This window comes from Osmia bicornis, chromosome 14, assembly GCF_907164935.1.
Source record: "Osmia bicornis bicornis chromosome 14, iOsmBic2.1, whole genome shotgun sequence".
NCBI classification, from domain to species: Eukaryota; Metazoa; Arthropoda; class Insecta; order Hymenoptera; family Megachilidae; genus Osmia; species Osmia bicornis.
This window is the reverse complement of record NC_060229.1, coordinates 1,508,191-1,533,548: the sequence shown is the minus strand read 5'-3', so window position 1 is coordinate 1,533,548 and position 25,358 is coordinate 1,508,191. Positions and strand designations below refer to the sequence as shown.

The following is a 25,358-nucleotide window of genomic DNA, read 5'->3' as shown; positions in this document are numbered from 1 at the left end:
GTGGTAATCTTTCTTTATTTCCTTTTTTCTTATTCCACGTTCGTACGATGAAAAATGATGTAGATTCGATAACTGGAAATTAATAAACTTCCATAAACACTGATGTTGAAAATATATCTAATAATAATAATAAGAGATAAAAACATAAAGGAAAGAAGAGAATCTTAAAATTTCAAATTTCACGAGTCTGATAAATATTCACCGAGACCGGTCTCGAGGGGTATCTACCCTTGTTTTAACAACCCCTACAGCTTTCATCTTTCATCTGTTTTCCTTCGCCACGAAATATGTAATATTTAAACGTGGGTGATAATACAAAAGTGGCTGTTGAGTTTCATTCTCGCGTAGAGTTAAACGCGAAGCTAAATATAAAAAAGTAATATTAAAGTATGAATCAAATTTTAGAAGAAAATACATAACTAGAGGGCTATGCCGCTAATAATGAAATAGACTGTAATAAAGAGAGGTCAAGGTGTACTCCACAGCGTCGACATGACTTGTAATTTATCGCAACTCGTCACGTGCTTTGCCACTACGAAACAATAGACAGGTATACGGCCAACAAGCACCATTGACCTAGATATTGGTTCAGCATTGACTTATGCACGCCCTTCCTTTTTCTATTTCACGAACGTCTACTCACTGGAAGCGTATTTTCTCGTTAGAACTCGGCATTATTTCTCATTTTCCATTTTTCGCATTAAGGACAATAATAGGCTTTCAAATTGCTACATGAGAATTCATTTCTAGCCAACCTATTGTTTCGTTTTGATTTCCTTGTTCTAACGAGATGGAAATACTGTGTCGTTATCCTTCTTAATAAAAATGCAACAGTATGCAAATTATACAAGCGTGCGAATATTTTTTAAATTTAATTTGATTTTTGATTTCGTCGATTCCCAATTGGAGGAAACAATTTGATTTCCGTTCTTTCAATAAAACAAAAAAGTGGTAAATCAACCGCAGATACACATAAATAAGCCAACGACAAAGGGGAAATTCGACAGAGGAAACTTGATTAACCTTTTGTCAACCTATTGTCACTGAATTTTTTAGCAGTATCAATCCCTTAAGAATCGATGGACACCAATCTCAATTTCAAATCAATACGTATCGATTACCAATGAAGATTCGGGACTACAATAAATTTAACAGGAACCTTGATAGATTCCAAGCAACATTTTAAGAAAGACTGCATTTTAAATAACATCACCGCATTTTAAATAGCATACAATGTTTCTATCAGCGACTAAAGTAGAAAATGACTTCTTAAGAAACACCATTTTAAATACATTTTTAGCCAACAACCGCGGATGCATTAACTCGTAATGATACTACGTTCTAAGAATGAAGTTCAGAATGTATTATGTACGTTTAAAGTATTCGTTAAGTGTTGCAGCCTCCAAGCTGAAAGATGAAAGCCATTAGATGCCGAAGATAAAATGACAAACCTTTACGGCTTTCAGTTTTTCCATTTTCAACTTTCTCAGATATTTTTATCGAAAGGCAAATACCATTTCTGTTTTCTTGCCTGATGCATAATTTTCAACGCGGTTTTAGCCACCTGGTAATTCCATGGAAATTAAGTCGACGTTCTTTTGTAAAACTACGTTCATTAAGAGCGCAACATTTTCGTGGATAGAAGGAAAAAGATTTCTTCATGCTTCCTTGCGTTTCCTCTTCTAATTAACGCCGCATTTCGTCGTCGAACACAAACGGGAAACGCTCTGAGTTATCTCGTTTGTCGTTAAAATGTCGAAACGACGATTACGGGAAAAAACCTTTTGACAAGTCACGTTTGTACAATAACAATGTTATTTCACATTAATCTCTCGCGATTTCCTCGCAGCTTTCATAGGAACGAGTCGAACCTTGCATTCTGTTTGAGTCGGGTTTTTTTCTCGTCTGATAATTCACGAAGATATCCAGAAAAACAAAAGGAAAAGGAAACGAACGGGAGCGAAATGCTTCTACTTGAAAAATGTGAAATGATACGGACGGAATGGCGAACGACGAGAGTTGGCTCTAATAATTCCCTTGAATCCTTAACGATACCCTCGGGTAATTTCGGTCTTTTCGCTCCTGGCATTGTCTGCAGGAATTTTACACTGAATTCCCAGGAAAATATGACTGTTGTATTTCATTATTCGTACCGCGTTCTTATCAGATTGTTTCATAAAGAATGTCGCGTAAATGGTAAAATATTTTTTTAGCAAAAATTAAAAATTGTTTTCAACCCTTAATTTTTCAAATTTTTTGTTCGACACGCCGTAAAAGTTTTCAGCGTAAACGGAAATCAATAACAGGGATCGCGTGTCTGATAGAAGGGGAATTAAAATATTTCCCTGGTTGATTTGCGATTCAAAATCAACGAAGATAGGAGATTTTTATTAAAGGCTGTCCTTTTTCTCCTATCATCTCGTTTCGCGGAGGATCGAAGGCATCGCCCGAGGAACGAATTCCGATATAAAGGGCTCGATCGATTCTACATTCTTCGATTTCATCCTTTCTCTCTTCGCCGCTGTTCAGACTGCAATCCCTCCAAAGGGACTCGGGCTTCCCTTGATATCGCGTTTAAGCGCGTATTTTTCCATTAAAGGTTCCTCATTCTACTTACTACTCGCACCGTATTGTGTTCCCCGAAGCGGAGACTTTCCTTTCCCTCTTTTATCTTCTTATTTCGAAGCTCACTTAACGCGAGCCTGATACAAAACCGACGAGAAAAAAACGATAAAGGGACGATGCAAGCTGCAATTATATTTCGAATACGAATCGCGTTAATGTATTTTGAAAAAAACGAATTCTTTTTATTACAGGCATTCGAAGAGCTCGAGGAATTATTAGGAAAACACGATATATGCATCGCGATCAAGGAGAAACTCGTGAAAGACTCTGGCGTTGCTGAGGAAACTGCATACGATAACATCGTTCTGAAATTGTTAACCAAACCTAGAGCACGAGGTGAGTATGTTTTGTAAGCTGATTCTTTCATAACACAAACTTCAATGTTTTTCTATGTAAAATAGTATACCACCAGTTACGCAATTTCCATCGAGTTTGCACTGCAAAATGTACATTTTCAAGGATATTTGAAATATGTATGAAAAGAGTGAATAATAAAGAAAGTGCATGGAAGTGCAACTGAAAAATGCGAATATTAGATGTAGAAATTAATTAGGTGCATTTAATATGTCTTCGTGATTATTTTAAATTTAAATATTTTTCTGCATTCCTAAATGAAATTAACATGATCTTGTAAAATAAAATCGGGATTTGCTGTCTTTGTCCATCGAATCGGGGAATAAATTAGAGATTCGTTGGCAAACAGCCACGAGATCGTGAGATCCACTTGAAAATACCCCTTGCGCAACGAGTCGTCCATTGAGAATCTCACAACTTCGAGGATATAGATACCGATTTGCACTCTGCGATCGTACAATAGCCAGATGCTTGCAAATACCTCGTGAGATACGAAGAAATTGAAATATCGCAGACTTACATTCTGCCAAGTATTTAATTTAGAAATTTATACCTGTAGTATTATATGCAAGATGAAAAGAAAGAAATTCTTCTTCATGTATTAATGATATAATAAAATTGATATTTTTTTATTCCAATATTGTACAAAACTCAGCATGAATAGGTGAAATCCTTCACCGCAATCAATGTATTGAACATTTTCATTGAAATATACGAACGCAGGATTTCACGGGATATACTACCGAAAAGAATTTTTGGATGACACTGAAATGCAACGCGATTGAATGCAACTTCAATAGACAGTTGCCAGAAACATGTAAACACTTGTTACAGATTGATGAAACTTTCAAAAACTCTCGATCTCAAAATAAAAATATCAATCTAAATTTCATCAGTCACAGAAATTGAATATTAATTTACAATCTCCAGATTTGTTTTTCTCAAAAAGAAATATATAAATTTCTTATATTTTCTGTATTTTATTGCCATAATTTGATTTATTCCTTAATCACCCGATCATATAATTCGACCGAAAAGAGGTAGAATCAAAGTTTTCCTTTTTTACCAAAGACTTTTTATCTCAATCGATATCCTGGTATGCCTGTTATCAGAACAGAAGAAAACCAAGGAGCGAATAGAGTCAGAGAGCGTAATATTTCATCGACCTACCTTCCAACTTCTTCTTTACTTTGAACGAAACTAGCACCTAGAGAATCACTGGTTCCCATTCTCAGCAATGAAGAATCCACTTGAACAAGCAGAAACGTACGTTCTATGCTTTAAAAGTAAAACAGCGAGCCGATAAAAGCGATTGTCTTAGAAATTACTAGCTCCGCAAACTGGAAGAGAACGAGGTAAAAGAAAGATTAACCTTCTACCACTTTTATTTCATGGAGAAACTACTCTGAGTTGAACCCTAGAAAGACCATTAATCACTTCTTCATTTCCCTACTGTTTAAATACGGAACAGGAGTGACTTTGCATGGGACGACTAAATTAGTTCCTTAGACATTTTGGAATTCGAGAATTTTAGAATTTTAGAATTCTGAAACTTTGAAATTTTGAAATTTTGTGAAACTATGAGGTGAAAAATTCCTAAGACCGACCCTGATACAATGTTGACACGAGCTAAACAAAGATGTTGCAATAGTCTTTGTTTCATAAAGAAAATTCCATTTTTATGTGTTCCTATAGAATTTATTAGACGTTAGACGGTTTACTTTTGTGTTCGATAAGAAGAGACCCTTTTCATGCAAATTGAACCGTGTTCTACTCTTATCCAACCATTTTTCTTCCGTATTCTCGACCGTACGTTCCATTTTATACGGTGCACCAGTCCTTGATGAAGTCCCGCGTAATCTAGCTTCCCACAGGAATATCCCAGCAACGAACAATGAGTCGTTTTACGAGTACTTCGTTGGTTGAAAAGGTCGAGACTTTAACTGGGTTTAGGACGAGAATGTCGAATCTTTATCGTGGATCTATGGAATTCCTTGTCCATCAGTCTTCGTCAAAGACAACGAAAATGTTTCGAAGTGTATATATGTCAAAATAAAGATTTATTCTGATCGTTTATCACACCGAGCACCTTTTGGGAATAGATGGAATTTTTAATAAAATTTTTCATCACAATTTCAAGCGAAGAAGAAGAAAATTCTTGGTTACATTCACCGTCCTTGAATTGCAGTCTCGATGAATCCATTTCTCCAGAAAAATTAATTAAGAGCTCTTGGTCTTTATGACTCGACAAGAGATAGTATTAAAGACGTCGAAAAGGAAGTGCACAACAATTGCATTAAATTAAATTCCATTCCTCTCTGTTCTCTCTGTGTACCTTCAGATTTCAGGCAACAATGAAGTTTCTTCTGCTGCCGGGTTTGACCCCTGGTATCATTTTAAAGCATTTCGGATGAGTAAGTTTGCGATTATCCATGAAGTAAATGGAACGGTACATCGCTTTGTGCTCGATGTAATTTTTCACCAGTCGGAAATTAGACGAAGAAAAGTAATCATTCGACTTAACAGGCTATTTCCTTGCTTGGAAAATGGAATGTTCTTCAGTAAAACTCGTCGAAAGTAAAGGAACTTCGTTTGAAGATTCCTCGTCAAGATGACTTGAACAGAATAATTTATCATTTTCTATATTTTTAAAAATTAATTTTATAATTATTATTGAATGAAATTACCACGAGGCGACTGGAGATGAAACGAAAAGGAGAATCATCCCCGAAGCGTTCTACAATTTTCATTGTTTCTCTGTTCAGGATGTATCATATTCGGGTCGGATCAAGAAGTTGCCGGAGTTATGAGAGCGGTTAGACGTTGCAATGCAACCGGTGCGTTTTCGTGGATCGGTAGCGACGGATGGAGTGCCAGGGGGTTAGTTAGTAACGGTAACGAGGCGGAAGTGGAGGGTACACTATCGGTTCAACCCCAAGCGAATCCTGTCAAGGGTTTCGAAGAGTACTTTCTGAATCTGACCGTCGAGAACAACCGAAGGAATCCGTGGTTCGTTGGTAAGCGAAATGACTGTAACACGCGGGCATCTGTTCAACTTTGTTAATCCGAACTTCTGAAACCGCCAACTGTACGTTGCGAGGTCGGCTTATTGTTAAATTTCATTTGATTCCATTAATATCCAAAGTTGCATACATTTGTCATGAACGGTTTCAGAATTTTGGGAGGATCATTTCCAATGTAGATACCCGAACGCATCCAGAACTCCGTACAATCAGAAGTACACGAAACCGTGCACAACCAAGGAGCGTCTAACTAAACAGGACACTGCATTCGAGGATCAACTGCAGTTCGTTTCTGATGCAGTTATGGCGTTTGCATATGCTTTCCGGTACGACATAGCTTCCCTATATGATTGTATTCGTAGTAACTAAATATTAACTTTCATTTCACTCTCAGAGACATGCATAGAGATCTTTGCCTCGGTAAACCGGGACTTTGCGACTCTATGAAACCAACCAAAGGCACGGAACTTTTAAAGTACCTTAGAAAAGTGGATTTCGAAGGTAAACTGATATTTCAACATTTCTCTACCTTCGATGATTTTGAAAATATTGCAATGAAATTTATTTAATTTAAATGAAAATCGCAAGGTCTAAGCGGAGACAAGTTCAAATTTGACAAGAACGGGGATGGGCCGGCCAGATACAATATAATACACTTCAAACAAGTTCAACCTGGCAAGTATAAGTGGATACGAGTTGGTAAATATCTGGAGGGTGAATTACGGTTGGATATGTCCGGTAAGAGGGTTTTACACTAAACCGAGCGTTTTTCGTAAAATTGGACGTCACCTACTCGCATATTCCTTGCAGAAATTCAATTTAAACTTGGACATCCTCAGCCGCCCGAAAGTGTATGCTCTCTGCCCTGCGAAGTCGGCCAAGCAAAGAAATACGTTGAAGGCGAGAGATGCTGTTGGCACTGCTTCAACTGTACTCAATATCAGGTTTGTGATCGCGTTCGAATAGCGATCGTTCGATCAATTCCGGTTGGAAAATATTTTTCGCCAGGCAAATCCATCGCCAGAAAATCGACCTTTTCTTTTCCCTTTCTCTATTTTATTACGAGCAATTCGATAATATTTTATGGTACAACACGAGGTCTCGATATTAAATGCCGTAGAAATATTGATCTTTATTGGACGAACACGCGGTAGAAAGTCGAGCTTCCGATTTCGAAACGAAATTATCACTTCCTGACAATTTTGTTAAAATAATTCTAAAAAGAACAACCGAACGAAATTCGTTTATTTATTTTTAATTCAAGAATTCGAAAGTCGAAGATTCTACAATTTCTATGTACTGTATCTTTAAATCAATATTCTTTTATAGACAGATCGCGTGAGACGAGTGTTTGAACACAGTAAACATCATTTAAATAGAATCACGATATTTCTTCTGTATAATAAAATAATCAATTTTTCATTTCTTTTGTTGTTTTCACAAAGGGTTGGTTTTCAGAAAATGTGAAATGAATTTTTTCTTTAAATATTCTTCCTCTATAAACCTAACACCTCAAGCAATTTTTTTGTGAATTTTGAACATGTTTCATACAGATACGACATCCGAAAGACGAGACTCAATGCATTCCCTGTCGTCAAGGCACCGTACCAGATGAAACTCATTCTACTTGCCGTGATATCCCTGAAGAATTTCTACGACCAGAAAGCGGTTGGGCAATAGGAGCAATGTCCTTTTCCGCAGTAGGAATCATGGTAAATATCTCTCTTTTCAAGAAATGAAATTAAAGAGAAACATCTCTCTTATTGCAACACTTACATTATTACGCAAGAGAAAGAAATGTATTTTGAAATTGTTAACAGAAGGTATCCAATACACCTCGGTTTTTCTGAAAATAGACATATTGTAACGTGTAATGAATACTCGCGATGAAACGATTACACTTTAACTACTTAATGATCCCATAATAATTTCGACCGTGAAACATAAAATCACCCCCGACGAGGGACGAAATTACTTGCCGCTGCCACAAAAAGCAACTGCATTATCGATCTGAACGTTTCGCTGCTAAGATAGCTCGTAAAAACTCGAAAGAACATTCTGTTCCTTTTCAACTATTCGGTTTTCTTTAATAAAAAAAAAAATTCAATTAAATATACCAACGATCCTAATCTATATTTTAAAAATATTTTAAACACAGATAACTATGTTCGTCGGCGGAGTGTTCCTGAAGCACAACGACACCCCGGTGGTCCGTGCATCCGGTCGCGAATTGTCCTACGTCCTGTTGTCCGGAATTCTATTCTGTTATCTGGTTACGTTTGCCCTTGTCCTGAGACCTACGGACATCGTTTGCTGTATTCAAAGGTAAGAGATGAAAGGCACGCAACACGGTGTACTCCCTATTTTTCTTCGGAGAGTTGCACACAACGGTGGAGGGTTCGCCAGGAAAATCCAATTTCCCCGCGAAACGAGACGACCCCGACTGTGAGGATATTAAGTGGTAACACAGTGCATGATCGATCGACGCAAAGCTGATAAAGTCGGGGACGAAATTTCATCGGGAAGTGAATTACGGACGATTCAATTACAGGGAATCAAAAGAAGAATATAAAGCGGAACGACGAATCCATTAGACGTAACGTTGCACCTGCTTCCCATCTCTTAAACGTCCCCCAACTGTGTATCACTATTTTCTGTTAAGGTTGATTCGAAAATTACAGATCCAAGGATTATTAATGAAAATAATTTTTTTTTTTTTTTTTTTTTCAAATTTTTGTAACAGATTCGCTGCAGGTTTTTGTTTCACGGTCGTCTACGCGGCTCTTTTAACGAAGACGAATCGAATATCAAGAATCTTTAACGCGAGCAAGCACAGCGCAAAGAGACCATCTTTCATATCACCGAGGTCGCAATTGATCATTTGCTCGGGATTAGTGTTCGTCCAGATCCTAATTAATGGGGTGTGGATGATTATTGACCCGGCTAGAGCGATGCACCATTACCCTACCAGAGAAGACAATTTGCTGGTCTGCAACAGCTACGTGGATGCTAGTTACATGATCGCCTTTGCATATCCGATCATGTTGATCGTTGTATGCACAGTATACGCAGTGCTTACCAGAAAAATCCCCGAGGCATTCAACGAGAGCAAACATATCGGTGAGCAAAACTTTTGTCGAAATTTTCGAAGGTTTCTATTATGCTGAAGGCATTTCGATTTTGAACTAAACGTACTTGAAGTACGAGGAAGCATGTAATATTTTTCCATAGAGAAGGCTTTTATCAGTAAAGTATAAAATTTCATAAATTGTTTTTTGATAATAAATTATTCATTTTTGTTTAGGTTTCACAATGTACACCACGTGTGTCATATGGCTAGCTTTCGTGCCACTGTATTTCGGTACAGGAAACAACGTTGCTCTAAGAATCACCTCAATGTCAGTAACTATAAGTCTCTCAGCCTCGGTTACTATAGCATGTCTTTTCAGTCCAAAGGTAATTTCCTCAATGAAAATTTCTAACAAGGGAAAAATTGAATTTCTAATTTTTCTTTATTTTTATCAATAGTTATATATCATTTTAATTCGACCGGAGAGGAACGTACGACAAAGTATGATGCCAGCCAGATATAGCACCACGAAAAGTTCAGCTGTTACTGCTACCAATGCTTCCAGTATGATAGCACCGATAACTTTAACAGCAGCTACGTGTGATCAAAATAAAGCTGTTAAGAAGCATATTATCACTACCATTGATTGTTCGACTCAAAGTGAATGTAAGTGACCTAATGCAAATGATTTAATCCTTGAACCAATAAATTCCAAAATTTTTGACACTGTACGCCTTTTAATTGAACTTAATTAACCAGCGTGTTTCTCACGAAATTTAATTAAACGCCCGACAAAAACTGACAATTTGACGTTTCTAATCTACGAAGAGGTGCTGCAGGCAAACATCTGTTTGAAACATTTTCTTGACGAAGTTAATGCCGCACAAAAATGTATAAAGCCTTTGCACCTATTCTCATCAAACGGGAAATTCTATTTTCTAATTAACCCTTCCGAATAGCAAAGCGTTTCTGTTTCACAGACTACGAGCTGGAAGTGAAAGATCAGAAGAACGGAAAGCCACCACCAACGGTAGTCTCACGCTCGACCCAAACTTCCGGTAACAACGAGGAGTCGAGTGCGATCGTCTCGAGCAAAGATTCGAACGAAAACACCGCCACAACGAAACAATTAAACAACAACGCGAGAATAGGAAACGGACCAGTAAATCAGAGCGATGTTCCCTTATAGCAGATAGCCACAGTGGAAGCAGACATGTTGTCCGCGAATCTGAAGCCAATTTCGAAGAAGCCCGTAATAGTTTGAAGAGAATATCTCAATAATATTTTGTAAATACGACTGAACATACTTCGAGCTGAATGTCATACTATACGTTGATATTTAACCCCTTCGACCCGAAGTAATTACGATACAAAAATTTTCGTACCCTGGGTAAATGTTGATTTATAAAATTATTTTGAAATTTTCAAATTTATGACATGACTAAAATTGGAAGAAACATGATTCAACCTTATATCTTGAAAATTATAACGATTGATATGCAACGAAATATTATTGTTGGGTTAGAAGGGTAAGATTCCAAGTTGATTAAAAATTGTGTAAATTGTGCTATCAAGCGTCGAATATAAAATTTTGTCTTGTGTAGACGAGAAAAATGATTTCGAAAATTGTTATCACACGAGACCATAAAGATGCTAGATACGCGATATTACACATTGTGTGTGATAGTAATCACCGATTGCAATTAATTGTTAAGTCGCGTTTGAAATACTGCTCTGGTTTCTTCTGTGATCATAGCATAATTCGTATAATAATCACAAGAAATTGCATAAATCTCTTTTGTACATACACCATGATACAGTGTTTCATCATCTGTGCACACGAACGCGAACCGTTAACTAATTGTAAATACTGATTAGTCGGATTCGTTATTACGTAAAGAAAAAAGAAGGAATTTCTGTAGCCAGATCGTTGCCAAATGTAAGAATTTGCGTCCAAACGAGACGATCTTCTACCAATGATCAGAATTTTTGTAAAAGAAAAAAATCAATAGTTAATCATTTATCTGTACATAAATTTCATTGTGTAAATATTACAAGAACATTAAGAATTAATGCACGTTCGAAGCTATTTACAATTCGCTTGAAATCTTGCCAACGTTTCAATATACAAACGTTGGTCTTTAGATACCTTTTCTCTTTTTTTCGAATCTCCTCTGCAGACTATAGGAATTGCTACAAGTAGAATTGAAACACGATAATCGCGTTTTCTCGTACGATCTAGTCATTCAAATTTTATTATAACGTGAACGACTTTATACGAGATAAAAACGACGGAATCATTCTGTAGGATCTGAGGTATACATAGTCGGAGGAAGCGATATAGCGTGGTTAAGACATAAGAGAAATAAAAATAAAAATATTATATTACATTATGTTAACCCCTTTTTTCGATATATGGTTCCATGGTTTCCATATTATTTTACAAAATTGGTATTACACCATATCTCTTCCTCTAACTATACATAATGTACGTATCTTAGGACTTGTACATTCGTTTCGTAGAATCGCAACACGCGATAAACATATCCACTCTGACCCGTATACGTAGCCGATTTCTTGATAACAATAATAACAAGTTACCAATTACTTCGACTAATTCGTTGTTAACACTTTCGCTGCATTTGATGTCCGCAGCGAACGTGTTAAATAACGATTTCATAAAACAACAAATTTGTAAAATCATTTTTATAGAACAAAGAATAATTGTTTCTGCTTAACTTTGGATACGTATGAGCCCGGTATCCATCGTTCGGCACGCTGAATAATTCATTTAACGAACAAAGTACATAATTGCATTTCGAAAGGGAACGAGTCCAAGTGTTTAAAATAAAAAAAAAATGTATTTGAACACGTTCGATTCGCGTGTAAATATCTGAAACTGTACATAATTAAATGATATCGTTTAAGGCATGATGTTAGTTCATACGGAACCAATTTAATAAATAATTCTACGAAAGATTAAGACTTCGAAATGCAACGCGACATACCGAGACACAGTGTAATGGCAACATTGAAACTAATTAACGCGAACCGTTATGATCTAAGCATATTTTAAATACGTACGAATGCTAAGTTAGAAAGACACCTGTTTACGATGTATCCGTTAAAGTGAACGAAAGAAATTAAACTAAAAAGAAAAAAAAAAAGAAGAAAAATCAAGTAAAAATAAAATCAATCGTGAAATTATTCCTTCGTGTGTTATTTCTATCCAAACTTAAAACATAGATTACTTACGACTCTTAAATGAAAATTAAAATGTTGAAACACCTTTGCTTAAATATCGTCACTGTCGCGTTCGGACGGGGGTGACAATTGCAGCACTAGATACACTGGCTTGCTACGGGGTAGATCCAACCCCCTTTCGAAACTTGTTCGCCTGCTAGGTGCATCTGACAATAAGCGTGTGATGTTTGTAAAATCGTGTTTTATTTCTCAAAAAGTACAAAAAAAGCTTTACAGAGGAGAAACGATGCGCTGTTGTAGACAGACAGATAGACAGACAGACACAGACAGATAGATAGAATCCGCTCAAGTTGGTGATATGCCAGAAGGTTTCACCTAAAGCGGAACTTCTCAATTCGGCTCATCGTTCAGTTCGTGGTGCTTTACCGGATTAGTAGATCCTGAAAATCCCGATTAGGCGTATCATTTGTCACTGATCCCTCAAAAAACATTGAATTACACTAAACACGAAAGATTAGATTAGAATTAATGAACGAACAGCGTGTTCAATTAGCACTTACTTCTCAATGCAGAGTATGTATCGCTTTCTCAAGAAGAAGAAAAAAAAAAGAAAGAACAATCTTTTCTACGAATTATAAAATTAGATAAACAATCTACTTAAAACTTCTGCTATCCTACCAGTGAATATATCTACAAAGGAGAGGCTAGCCTAACACGATCTAAGTTATGATAACCCATAAGACGTAAAGGACAGGCGTTAAAGGGTGCAGAGAAATAGAAAAGCCTCGCTAAAATAAATTATCTTTTTATTCCATTAGCAATTACAACGCTTTGTAATTCGTCTGACATATTCTTGACCACTAAGCAACGTTACATTCACCTAAACGCATCATTACCTTTCCTTTAACAATCATCGATTCGACTAGTTACGCTTTCTTTCGTCTCATCGTCTTTAAGAGAGAAAAAAAGAAAGAAAAAAAACAATGAAAATTCGACCATACGATGTTAAATACAAACAATGAAAAAGGATTAATACTGAGACACGTGTAAACAATTTATCACACTGGATCCACCGTTTATTCACGGCAATGGATACAATAACAAATATTCAATTCACTGCAACAACTAATCAATCAGACTTATCTGTACAGGGTGTTTGAATGTAACAATAACCACCATTTTTTAGACACTTCTGATAGATTGACAAAAAATGTTATAAACAAAAATTAGATGCAATTAATTTTTGTTTATAATACTCTTTTGTTAAACTAATTAAAGTGTTTCGAAAATCGTGGCAATCGTTACGATGAACATCCTGTATGTAATCAACGAACCCGACTTCGATATCATTCACACCTTACAACGCAAAGTATAAAATCTTTGGTCTGACTAAAAGACTTTCGTACATGCTACGCTTACAAAATTCGGAAGCTTATTCATTATAAAAGTACTGTTTCTCTTGTAAGAAAAGTTTCGGTATCAGTGAATTCTCGATGTGAAGATAATCACAATATGTTTAACCACCATCGTAATACGGATTCTTCCACCTTTTTTTATATCTAACTACTTTGAACCGCTGATAATTAAACAATTAGACGGCATTCAAGTTGAACTTGAGCTCGTGTTTACAACGATTTATATCGTCAACTTGAATGTATTTTTCTTTTCGTAAGCTTAGCTAATATTAAAAGTGCAAATCTACTGTACGTTTGGATGTTCGTATATCGTTTAACAATAACGAACGGTAATTGTTTAGTATAAAATCTTGAAATGAATGTATATCTCGTTTGATGAAATATTGAGCCTAATGGTAAAATACCGATTCGAAAGGACCGAATATTTATAGATTTTCATTTTCACTTGCCTATAGATCTACGCTAATTGAATATTTTCATGCACTTGTTAACTTTTATTAGATTTTAAATACAATGTAATGAATAAATTCGTTCATATATTACCCTTTTCCCACCTTTTCCATTCTAACATACAACACAAGCAATGATTTGAAGAGAATTTAACAGAACATTCATGTAAACATATACTATCATTAAACAAACACAACAATGATTCATAATCCTATGAATGGTTACTTGTATTTACAGAACTCTCTTTGTTTAAATAAAAACTTAATCTCTTTAGAATTTGCATGATATGCCAAACCATGGCCATGAACCTCCCTCTGTTCACAATAATGCTTCTTAATCGCGTGGACCATTATTTATCGCAGTTTACATTAATTTAGGATTGCAAGGTTCTTAAAAATTGTTGAATGCAAAATTACAAGTAAGGTACTACAATCCTGTCATCGATGAGATACATTTTCATGTGATAAAATATTACTGTACTTATGTCTTCCAGAACTTACCACTGCCTTTAATACCTTTGACCTTTTGTTGCTTCTTCTTTGGATCTGGTGGAACCGATAGTGCTTCTCTACCAGATTCACTTCCTCCTGCTCCCGAATTACCACCTGCCATATCAGCCTCCTGCACACCACCACCTCCAGCTTGTGCAGCAAGAGACTTTTTTATGTTGGCAATCTAAAAGAAAATTAAAAATTTTAGCATATATCCTTTTCTTTCAATATTGCTAGAAATAAAAATACTTACATCTCTTTGTACTGTTTCCTTATGATAAATAGCTGCCTGCTTCTCAACATTGGCTATTGTAACTTGTTCTTCGATACACGCTAACACAGAACCACAAGCTTGACCCCAAGCAGCTAATGTTTCAGCTACCACACCGGTATCACCAGGTCTAACATCACGACCCAACCCAGCATAATCTACCTCTAACTGTGAATTCTTTTGATCTAATTTGCCATGTATTATATCAGCATAGATGGCCTCAATTATTAGATCCTCTAAATCTCTAACATTTTTTATATCCAACTCCTCCAATAAGGTAGAGTATGGTATACATCTAGACTTTGTGGCTAATGTTACAATTGTTAGGTGTTGAAGCTTTTTCTTTTGAACAGAAGTTAATTCTAGAACCTTGTCCTTATTTTCTAAATACTCTTTGTACGTGCCATAGGCAAATAAATTCAGAGTATTCCAATATTGAACATAAGGTCCACTTTCTAACTCTTTGATATTGGGCATATCTAATAATTCCCCAAAGACATGAACACCTGGTGTTTCTACGGCTTGTCTTATAAGTTCTATTGCAGCTGCACCTTTAGCAGTTTTCGCAAGCAGTACAAACTGCTCTAAAGGATTATTAGCTGACTTTTCTGTGGTAGTACCAGTCATATTGTACCTGTTGAAGGAAACAAATCAACGAATGCAACCTACGATACCATTACAGTTTATCTGAATTCAAAAAGAACTTTGATAATTGTGTAATAGGTTAGGAAACACATATTCGGTAGACTCTTTACTGGAAGACTATTACAAACGAAAGATGAAATATCTAATGAACTGAAATTGAAATGTATGTTCGTTACGTAACTGCCACTTACTCTATTCGATATTTACAAATGCCAAACAAATTTTTCTACTGAATATGCCTTCAAATGCGAGCAATTATCTGTGATCGCACAAGTTCTACCACGAAAAAGAAACAAAACCACTGCTGCTTTGCAAAGAAGGCGAACACAATAGAGAGTCACGTTAATGTATCATACAAAAGGATTATTAAAAGAGAACGTTTCATGAAATACGTTCGCCAGGATTCAAGATATGGATTTTCGTGGATATTACGTTCATTCAATATTAATATAACGGTTGCCAGTACTGGCAAACATTACCGAGACGAGAATAACTTCAACGTATTGTATCTGTTTGACAGAAGAGAGGGGAATGTGTTATTCTCCGCGAATGCGAACGGTTTATGTTAATAGTGTGTCTAAATGATCGTGCCGTTTGATGGGAAATAGTGAACGGAAAAATTTCAAGATTGCAGTTCGTCGGACGATACTGCGCTTGAAAATCACCGATAACGGATAGTACAAAATGAAGCCTTTAATCGAATTCGAGGAATGTTTGAGAGACACGCCAAAATTCCGGTGAGAAAACGGTTCAACTTTCTGTTCTGACACTACTTGTTTAAGCTTTCGTGCACAACTCCGTTGCACGATGCATAGAACGATGAATAAGCTGTTCGATGCATATTGCATTAACATCAAATTGATCGTTGAAAAGAAGTGGGTAAACTTAAAATCCTCGTTTCTTTCTTCTAGATCCTGCATCGAGGAAGCAGAGGCAAACGTTGATTTACTCGAACAAAAATTAGACAAGGTATTGCTGCTTTGTAAAAAAGAGAGTAAAAACATTTTCTGAATGCGTGATATTGCAGCAATATGAGATGGTTTTTGTTACATGCTATTATCCTTCAGTAAAAGAAATTAAATACACGAATTTTGTTTATTAAATTTTTCTAATTTTCTGTGCTTTTAATTATATTACTCAATGCTTTAATAATTTTTATATAACATATTAACAATATCATTTGCAGGTGTTAAAAAACTGTTGCCAAATGATTGACACTGGAAAGCTTTTTATAGGACAACAAAGGTATGTTGTAACATATACAGTAGTTTATGTGTAATTTCTAGAACAATAGAACCTACTATGACAAGTTGGAGTTATGTCATAATTGAAGGAGAAATATAAATTTAAATGGAGCTATAAAAATGTAGTTTGATTGAATAATATGCATATAATTGAAAAAACATTGATTAGTTTAAATGAATTGTGCTTAATAAAAAGGAAGAGGGAGATTCCAAGCAATAGAGAAGAGTCAGGAAACACATGAATTACAGCTCTGTTGGGAATGACTCATTCATATGGTACTTAGCTTAATACAATGAAGAATGATACACTTGATACTCTTGCTGTTCAAAGATTATTCATTTTCCATTGATATTCTATATTATGTTTCAATAAAGAATGTTTTTAAAAAATAAGCAGTATTTTTGCATTTATTGTACTCACAAATGTATATAACAAATTATTACATAATACGTTTTTCTAATAAATATTCAATGTATGAAACACTTTTTTAGACATTGTGTGCTTAAAAAAATTATGTATAATTGCTTTTTTAGATAATATATAATTACATGAAAACTAAGCATTTAATTGTTTCTTATAGCCAATTTGCCAATAGTCTTTGGGAGTTATCTCTGTACTTCAATGATGATTCAGAGATAATGGCCTTACTGAACAAGTTAATCCATGCTTTGCAAGAAATGAACAAGTTTCATACTATTTTATTAGATCAAGCATCTAGAACTGTAATTAAAGATCTTAATTCTTTCATTAAAAGGTAAGACTAATTTAAATTTATATTTCTAATATTTCATTTGAAAGTGCATGTGTATACATAATACTGACACTATTTTAACAGTGATATCAGGAGGGTGAAAGAATCTCGACATTATTTCGAAAAAATATCTGCGGATCTAGATATAGCATTAAACAGAAATTCACAAGTTCCAAAGTCCAGACCTGCAGAATACGAAGAAACATCAAATATTTTATCAGCCACGCGATCATGTTTCCGACACACCGCTTTGGACTATATTCATTCATTGACAATGATACAGGCACGAAAACGGCACGAGATATTGGGTACTCTACTTAATTACATGAATGCATGTATTACTTATTACCATCAAGGCAGTGATCTCGCACAAGATTTGGATCCATTTCTAAAGGACCTTGGAGACAATTTGATTCAAATGAGGACTGACTCTGTGAAACTCGAAAAAGAAATGGAAAATCGGCATATTTACGTAACGAACAGAGACTTAATACCCTCTCCCATACCTGGCAATCCTCGGATGGAAGGGTACCTTTTTAAACGTACCAGTAACGCGTTTAAAACATGGAATAGAAGGTGGTTCTGTTTAAGAGACCACCAATTAGTATACAAAAAAAGAACTGGTGATAATGATTTTACAATTATGGAAGAAGATCTTCGTCTCTGCACTGTGAAACCAGTGGTTGACTGTGATAGAAGGAATTGTTTTGAAGTATTAAGTCCTACCAAGTAAGTAATCGATATGTAAATTCGATACCTGTACGTATTAATATAATTCAATTTACAGAAGTCACATATTACAAGCTGATAGCGAAGAAGCGTACTTAGCATGGGTAACTGCCATGCAGCAAGCGATTGGTGCTGCCATTCAAAGAGGCATGGGTGCTGGTACTATAATTAGTATACGAGACTCGCAATCACAGAGTAACAGAGGATCGATTAGACCTTTGTCGAAACCTAAATCAAGAGTGTGGGAACAGATCTTAAAGATCCCTGGAAATGATAGTTGCTGTGATTGTGGCGGTGCTAATCCAAGGTGGGCCAGTATCAATCTTGGAATTACCCTCTGCATAGGTAAATTATTTTTCTGTAGGACTATAAAGATGGTAATCTTTAAGAAATTTCTTAAATTTCCCTTTTTTACAGAATGTTCTGGGGTGCACAGAAGCTTGGGTGTTCACTACAGCAAAGTTCGATCCCTCACGTTAGACGATTGGGAGCCAGAGATATTAAAAGTAATGGCAGAGCTCGGAAACACTGTAGTGAATAATGTTTACGAGGCTCTGCCGATTCCCTCGAATATTATTAGGGCTACACCGAAATGCAATGGGTAAGTATCGCCGCAAAGATCTTCGAAACGAGTATCTAACAGAAATTCTTTGAAATTCACAGCAACATACGCGAAGCTTGGATAAGAGCAAAGTATGTAGACCGTAAATTCGTGAAGCCTTTAAGCAACATGATTTCCTGCGGTCAGCATGCGAGCCGTGACAAAATGCACTTTCGCAAATGGAGCGTGCGTAAACTTCGTCGCCGGCCGCGAAGCTGCGACAAAATTGATAATATTAATCGTAATAAAACAACGACACTATCTTCCGTGAAAGAAGGTCATCATTCGACAAGTTCGGATGAGAGCAAGCATACGTCAATCGAAAGTTTAAGTTCCGTTGATAAGGCGAAGAAAACTGAACGTAGTTCCTTAAGCTCGGATGATAGTACGAACCTAGATCTGAAAAATGATTCTACATTGTACGGGAAGATATTAGTACGACCAACGAGCGAATTGAATGACTCGAAAGTTACTGATAGCAATACAGAATCGAATACTGAAAACGAACAAAAGCTTCCCGAGATGCATGACAATACAATAGCCACGAGCGACTCGGAGAATAATCTGTCGATGAAAAGCGAAGTGTCCTTAAGCACAGAGATATCCGATACGAAAGAGACGTCCGAGAATAAAGACGTCGGAACGGAGAAGCAATGTACAGAAAAGATGGAGTTCGAGGTGCTGATGTTCGGATGCGATTTACCAAAGCCAACGATCGATAATAGCTTAGAATTAAGTTCGGATCAAGACTCGACTGCCGGCGAGGATGAAGAATTCACAGACGAGGAGGACATAGAAAATCTACATCCCGAGATGCTACTTTATAAAGCGGCTGCAGCGCACAATCTCCCTGTGATGTGTGCAGCTTTAGCAGCAGGTGCTGATAAATTATGGACGAATGTTAACGATAGGGGACGTAATGCGCTGCACCAAGCCATTATAAGCGTAAGTAGGATCGACGCTTTCTTTTCATTAATTTCTTCAAAATAATTTTATTTTCGTACAGGGTTCTGTGATGTCCTGTGAATATCTCATTCTTAATGGAGCGCGTATCAATTGTCAGGATGCCGATGGGAAGACACCGTTATATTTGGCCACAGAATTAGGTATTCATAGTAAATTCTTGGTTAATGAACTTTCTATAGGCTCAATATTGTTCATTGAAATTACAGGCCATACTGCCCAAGTGTGTTTACTTTTAAAGCATCGCGCTGATCAGCATATTCATGACGAAAGTGGCGTAAAACCTTTGTCGATAGCCGTGAAGGAAGCCAACGCGGATATTGTTACATTGTAAGTAGTGAAATGGATATGGCTCTCCCTAGAAGGAGATCGCCATATAAATACTGTACAAAACCTTGTACAGTTTTAATATTAAAAATCCTATTGATGTTTTTTTCAGATTGCGGCTCGGTCTCCTGAACGAAGAAATGAAAGATTCGGAGATCGGAATAAGCGGCGACGAGACTTTCAACGACGTGGTCCGCGATTTTAGCCAATTAGCATGCTCTCATCCGGAACGATTGCAACGACGAAATGAAAGTAACAACGCATCGCAACCGCCCGAATGAGGTTTAAGGGCGTGCAAGATTTATTTGCGAAATCTCCGGAGCAGGCTACAACCGAAAGAGAAGATGAGGAATGGTACATCGAAAATGTCTTTCAGTTCCTTGCAGGGTAATAGAGTTGATTACGAATAACCGGGTAAGTATGAAGTTTAAAGCTTTATCATTGAACGGAGATTGTTATTATGAAAGTTATGCATCTTTCTACGCTTTCATCTCTGCGTGAAGTTGAATTGAAATTTTATTAGCGTTTTGTATTTCTCTACTTAAAAAAATGAACAATTCTAAGGAATTTATATTTTGCGATATGAAATTTTCGTATGCTTTCCTTCTGGTTTTCCTCTTTAACTTACAGAAAAGAAATAATTGAAAAAAATATATATATCTTTACATCGCGTGCTTTATACATTGCATAATGTAAATGTAACTTGGAATTTGTAAAACGTTTTGCAAACGCGCATAGCAAAGTATACATTTGTATTATCAAGTATTTGTATATCGTTTATGTGATATTACAAACGTGACAAAGTAGTTTTTAACTCTGTTGTACGAGAAAGATTTTACCAATAGCCGACACGTTTTCGAGATAACAATGGTCTAGCAAGATGTCTTCGAAGCAACAATTTTATACATGTATCTGTTTTTATATACTTAATATTACCAGTAGTGTATATACAACTGGCACTAAGGTAACTTTTTTTGTTTCTTTAATTAAACGTAGTAGCCTGATGCTATGTAATTAGTATCAAACCGAACTAGGACATTATAGTTACATATAATTATGTAGTTTATCTAGGGAAGTTATACGTATAAATAGTTGTAAATTACACCAAGAGAAAAGAAAAAAAATCTGAAAAAAAAAGAATATGATCGTAGTTCCGTATAATCTATGCCACATTGATATGATTCGTGTAACGAATTTGTTGCCAAAAATTGAAACCGTTTGTACCTAAAGCATATACGTATATCGGGATAACTATTCGATGTTGATTCTTGAACAAATATTTTATTTTCAAGAATCGTTTAGAATTTATAATACATAATTATACGAAGATCTTTGTGTATGTAGAATTCATTTTCTGAATGACAAATTCCATTTCTTTCTTCGCTGTGTTTTATGCATTTAACCGGACAATTTAGCATTCTTTTCGTGATTTATACAACGAACAAGTACACCGACTCACGAAAGTATTCGAAATCATGCGAGTGATTGATATACTACAATTCGAATACTTTCGTGTACCTGTGTACATGGTACTCTCCACGAATACTTCAGTATCATGTTAACTACTTTAAACAGTATTTGTATAAAATATTATAGCATAATGCATGATTCTTTTTTAGTCTACTCGAGTAAAGACGTATTAATCATTGTTACGAATATTTTTCATTGTTTATGCGGTAGAGAGGCTTTACCGATAGCTGCGATTTAAGGTACAAAGTCGTATCGTATTGACCCTTCTTCTAGGACGTTTATTTCAACGAGATTTATAACAGATTGCGGTATGATTTTCGAATTCCATATATTTTTTTATTCGATGTTACATGCCATAGTTTGTCCTTCGAATCTGGTATTCGATTCTCTTTTTTTTTTTAATTAAGCAACATGACGATGACGTAAGCATAACTAGGTATAAAAATTAGATACTCATTGTTGATTAGCGACAAGATTCGTCTTCGATTTAACTTTTATTGTACGCGTTTAGTATGTTACTTTATACTTGAACAATTTATACAGGATATCTCATAGAACTGGGCAAAAATTTCATTAGAAAAAAATTGAATGCTATCAAATGGAACATCGGGCAATATATGTGTTGGTACCGGAAGTGGAGGGATTTCAGAGATTTCAAGATGAATTAATTCAAAAAATATTTTAGGGAGAAACAGGGCTATGGGACACCCTGTACACAGTGTAAAAAAGTAACTTTAGAATTAACTTGTTATTTTTGAAACTTCGTTTCTTCTCCTTACAAATATATTTGAAACTTTCAATCGAACGAGATATTGATGTCTAGTACTTCTATTTTGTACTTATATTTTTTTATATATGTTTTATACGTATGATTGACGAGAAAAATAAAGGAAGCTAGAAAACACACGCACGTCTTCCAGAATGGAGCTTCGCTTTTTCTAAGAACACGATGGTATCGTTTGAAATATGCTTCGATGCAAAATGATCTTTTTCCAATTATTGTACGACGCGATGTTTTCTACGTTGTTACGTTTTATCGATTCGTTTGAAAAATCATTGCCAGTTACTGCCTAACTGTGAAATGTTGTTGCAATAATTCCGTACACATAATGTATGTCTATAAACAAGTTGAACAAATAGTATGGTTTCACTGTTACGCGTGATTACAACAAAAATTGTAAACAATTTAACTAATGTATCATACTGTACACAAAGTTTACGTCATAAAACAGCGATTACGCAAATACGTGTGTGTTCTTTCACTATCCCTTTTCCCTCAAATTTTTGTTACAGAGACACCTGAAAAAAGAAATACAGCAACCCTTTCCAATCTACAGAGACGAAGGCAAAGGTTGCACGCAAAATATTTTGCGCAATAAAGTGTTTGTTATGAGGAAATAATTGATATACGACGCAATTAATGAAGTGTAGATCGATAAATCGCTTGTTATCTAACGAAACGGACATATATGCATCGTATACGCACAATTTACGCGTTGCTCTCCCGTTTGGTTGCGTAAATTAATCCAAACGGGTCAATACCCTATCGCTGTATAGTTATCGATATCTATGTATGAGTGTATAGAAATGTACAAACAAATTTACCATGAATTTGTCTATCTTTCCTATGAATGTTCCAATTTGCGTAAATAGCATTTGTTTATGTGATCAGTTATTCTTTTTAATTTCAGCTCGAATACCAAGAGTTACAAAATTCTAATTTTCACAAGAATAAAATTTTTTCAATTTTAAATTTACAAAGTAATAAATTAGTCCTTAGAGCTCCAGAATTCTAATTTTTGCAAGAATAAAATTTTTTAAATTCTGAATTTACAGAATAAGAAATTAGTCCTTAGGAAATAATTCTTCAAATAATAAAAATTTAAAACCGAATCCTTCTACCCCTTTTGCTAATTGACTTTTTCCAACCCTAAGAGTACCAAGTGAATTATAGTCAAGTATTAATCATTGAATGGTGTCAAAAGAACGATTATTCGTCGTTACATTCACGTGTTTCAGACTTCACAGTGTGGTAATCTGTTGCCAATTAATCAGAATCCGTTCAAAACGTACAGAGGAAATTGTGGTCGTAGCACAGTAGCTTTCCGACAGATTGATTGGTTTGAAAGCGTGAAAAAGCTCGATGGATGCCGATCAGCAATCCTGGATTGGCTCGGTGATGATAACAGTGATAAGGGCACACTTGATTCTATTGGTCGAACGCATGCCTTCTCATTCACTGATAAAAATATTTGTTCGCCGCGTATCTCTTTTGACGCCATTGATCTATTGCGTGCACGCATCTCTTTCATTCTACTGCATTTTCTTTGTTGTTGCAACATGCATTCACAATGCACTTACTTGTTTTCGTAAACTGACACGTGCAATGTGAAACTTTCTGTTTGAAACGGAATGATTCATACCACTATGTAATAGTCCATCTTGTCTACTAATCAAACCAATAATTAATCTCTTCATCTGAAGTAATAGAAATGGATTGCAATATTGAGGAATGCATCTAATTTTTGTATTTTGTAAAATTGGGAATTCAGAATTATTGGTGATATCGTGAATTTTGTATAATTAAATAATTAGAGAAAGGCAAGGTATGTGAGGTACCAAATTGAAAAGATGCATTTGAAAATTAAATATTTCCAATGTTTGTATACAATTGAAATGCGTTCATTGAGAAGAAAAGGAGAGTGTTTATACGCGAATTCACGGTCCGTTTCTCGTTCACAGAGCTCGCTTATAGTGTTTGATTCCATCTATCTGCAACTATGGCGGCAGGCAGTCTACGATGCCTAGAACAGCTCCTATTTCGAACGATTACGACCTCGAGATTGCATGTGCCATTCGACGCGCAGACAGCTGCACTAATTCTACTGACGGATACGAACGGACAACGACTCCTCTACTAATATACACTTTGCAAAAAAATAATAAAAATAATATAGAGACTCGTACAAGGTTTAAATAATTGTTGAAAAAAATATTTTCCACCGTCAGTTATTTAAAAATTTACTCACTAATAACCACCATTCTTTAATTTTTACCTTCCCTAATGGTTGTCCAGACCAAGTATAGTCTCCGGCTTGAAACAACGAATAATTACACGGTAAAAATCAACCCTAAAGCTTCGAACACGAGCAAAGTACTAAAAACATGTTCTCGGGATACCCTTTGCATAGGCGATTATAGGAAACGAAGAAAATATCCGTAGGGTGAAGGAGAATACGGATTGATAATTGGCGCGGTGTGATTTGAGGTGTACTCGAGATTGAATGCTTTCGTAAAAACAGCCAATGCTCTCGTGGTGCAATTTATTTTTTACGACACCGAACGTATGCATGAATTATAGCTTTGATAAGACCGCGAGGCTTTTTCGACTTGACGTTGCCTCGTAAATCAAGGCTGTTGAAAAATAAGAAATAAAAACTTTTGGACCACGAACGAGTTCCTCTTCCTTCCTTTTATTTTGATATAAATTTTGGCTTCCTAGCCATTCAAAACCGGTAATAAAAAGCGAAATGGCTCGTTCGTGCGTGAGAACCGAGGTAGTTAATGTTAAACAATTCCTTTACGATTCTTTCGCTTAGTAGTTAATCGAGCAATAATTATTATAATAATTAAAAAAATTCAGCAGAAGCAAGAACCGTTATGTTTCAATGAAAATCATCATCCCATGGCACTAATGATAAAGAGCTGGATGGTAGCAATCGAA

At 35.7% G+C, this 25,358-nt stretch overlaps 3 protein-coding genes across 5 annotated transcripts in view; 2 read left to right on the top strand and 1 right to left on the bottom strand.

The window, feature by feature from the left end:
- LOC114872558 (metabotropic glutamate receptor 2) overlaps positions 1-12,442 on the top strand; it is a 70,030-nt gene extending 57,588 nt beyond the window's left edge. The window contains exons 5-16 of the mRNA XM_046288781.1: positions 2,817-2,961; positions 5,745-5,996; positions 6,154-6,328; positions 6,397-6,503; positions 6,591-6,740; positions 6,813-6,946; positions 7,556-7,714; positions 8,161-8,327; positions 8,746-9,122; positions 9,307-9,458; positions 9,531-9,738; positions 10,053-12,442. Coding sequence (XP_046144737.1) covers positions 2,817-2,961; positions 5,745-5,996; positions 6,154-6,328; positions 6,397-6,503; positions 6,591-6,740; positions 6,813-6,946; positions 7,556-7,714; positions 8,161-8,327; positions 8,746-9,122; positions 9,307-9,458; positions 9,531-9,738; positions 10,053-10,261 — 2,235 coding nt within the window. The 3' untranslated portion in view covers positions 10,262-12,442. The remainder of the gene's footprint in view (positions 1-2,816; positions 2,962-5,744; positions 5,997-6,153; positions 6,329-6,396; positions 6,504-6,590; positions 6,741-6,812; positions 6,947-7,555; positions 7,715-8,160; positions 8,328-8,745; positions 9,123-9,306; positions 9,459-9,530; positions 9,739-10,052) is intronic.
- Positions 12,443-12,500: 58 nt separating this feature from the next.
- LOC114872550 (COP9 signalosome complex subunit 7b) lies at positions 12,501-15,829 on the bottom strand. 2 transcript variants are annotated; one of them, XM_029179854.2, is made up of 4 exons: positions 15,740-15,829; positions 14,886-15,537; positions 14,642-14,816; positions 12,501-12,716 (listed from the first exon to the last, which is right to left on the bottom strand). In XM_029179854.2, exons 2-4 carry the CDS (start codon positions 15,528-15,530, stop codon positions 12,667-12,669), a joined length of 870 nt encoding a protein of 289 aa, XP_029035687.1. In that variant the 5' UTR covers positions 15,531-15,537; positions 15,740-15,829; the 3' UTR covers positions 12,501-12,666. The 2 variants fall into 2 exon arrangements, with proteins under 2 accessions (XP_029035687.1, XP_029035688.1); XM_029179855.2 differs by lacking the exon at positions 12,501-12,716 and adding an exon at positions 13,066-13,226.
- Positions 15,830-16,192: 363 nt separating this feature from the next.
- Positions 16,193-22,880, top strand: LOC114872549 (arf-GAP with coiled-coil, ANK repeat and PH domain-containing protein 2). 2 transcript variants are annotated; one of them, XM_029179853.2, is made up of 11 exons: positions 16,193-16,285; positions 16,460-16,517; positions 16,735-16,793; positions 17,374-17,547; positions 17,629-18,273; positions 18,332-18,618; positions 18,691-18,874; positions 18,937-19,819; positions 19,881-19,980; positions 20,047-20,167; positions 20,277-22,880. In XM_029179853.2, the coding sequence occupies exons 1-11, from the start codon at positions 16,233-16,235 to the stop codon at positions 20,443-20,445; spliced, it is 2,733 nt and encodes a 910-aa protein (XP_029035686.2). In that variant the 5' UTR covers positions 16,193-16,232; the 3' UTR covers positions 20,446-22,880. The 2 variants fall into 2 exon arrangements, with proteins under 2 accessions (XP_029035686.2, XP_046144738.1); XM_046288782.1 differs by having other exon boundaries at positions 18,332-18,874.
- Positions 22,881-25,358: the final 2,478 nt, after the last annotated feature.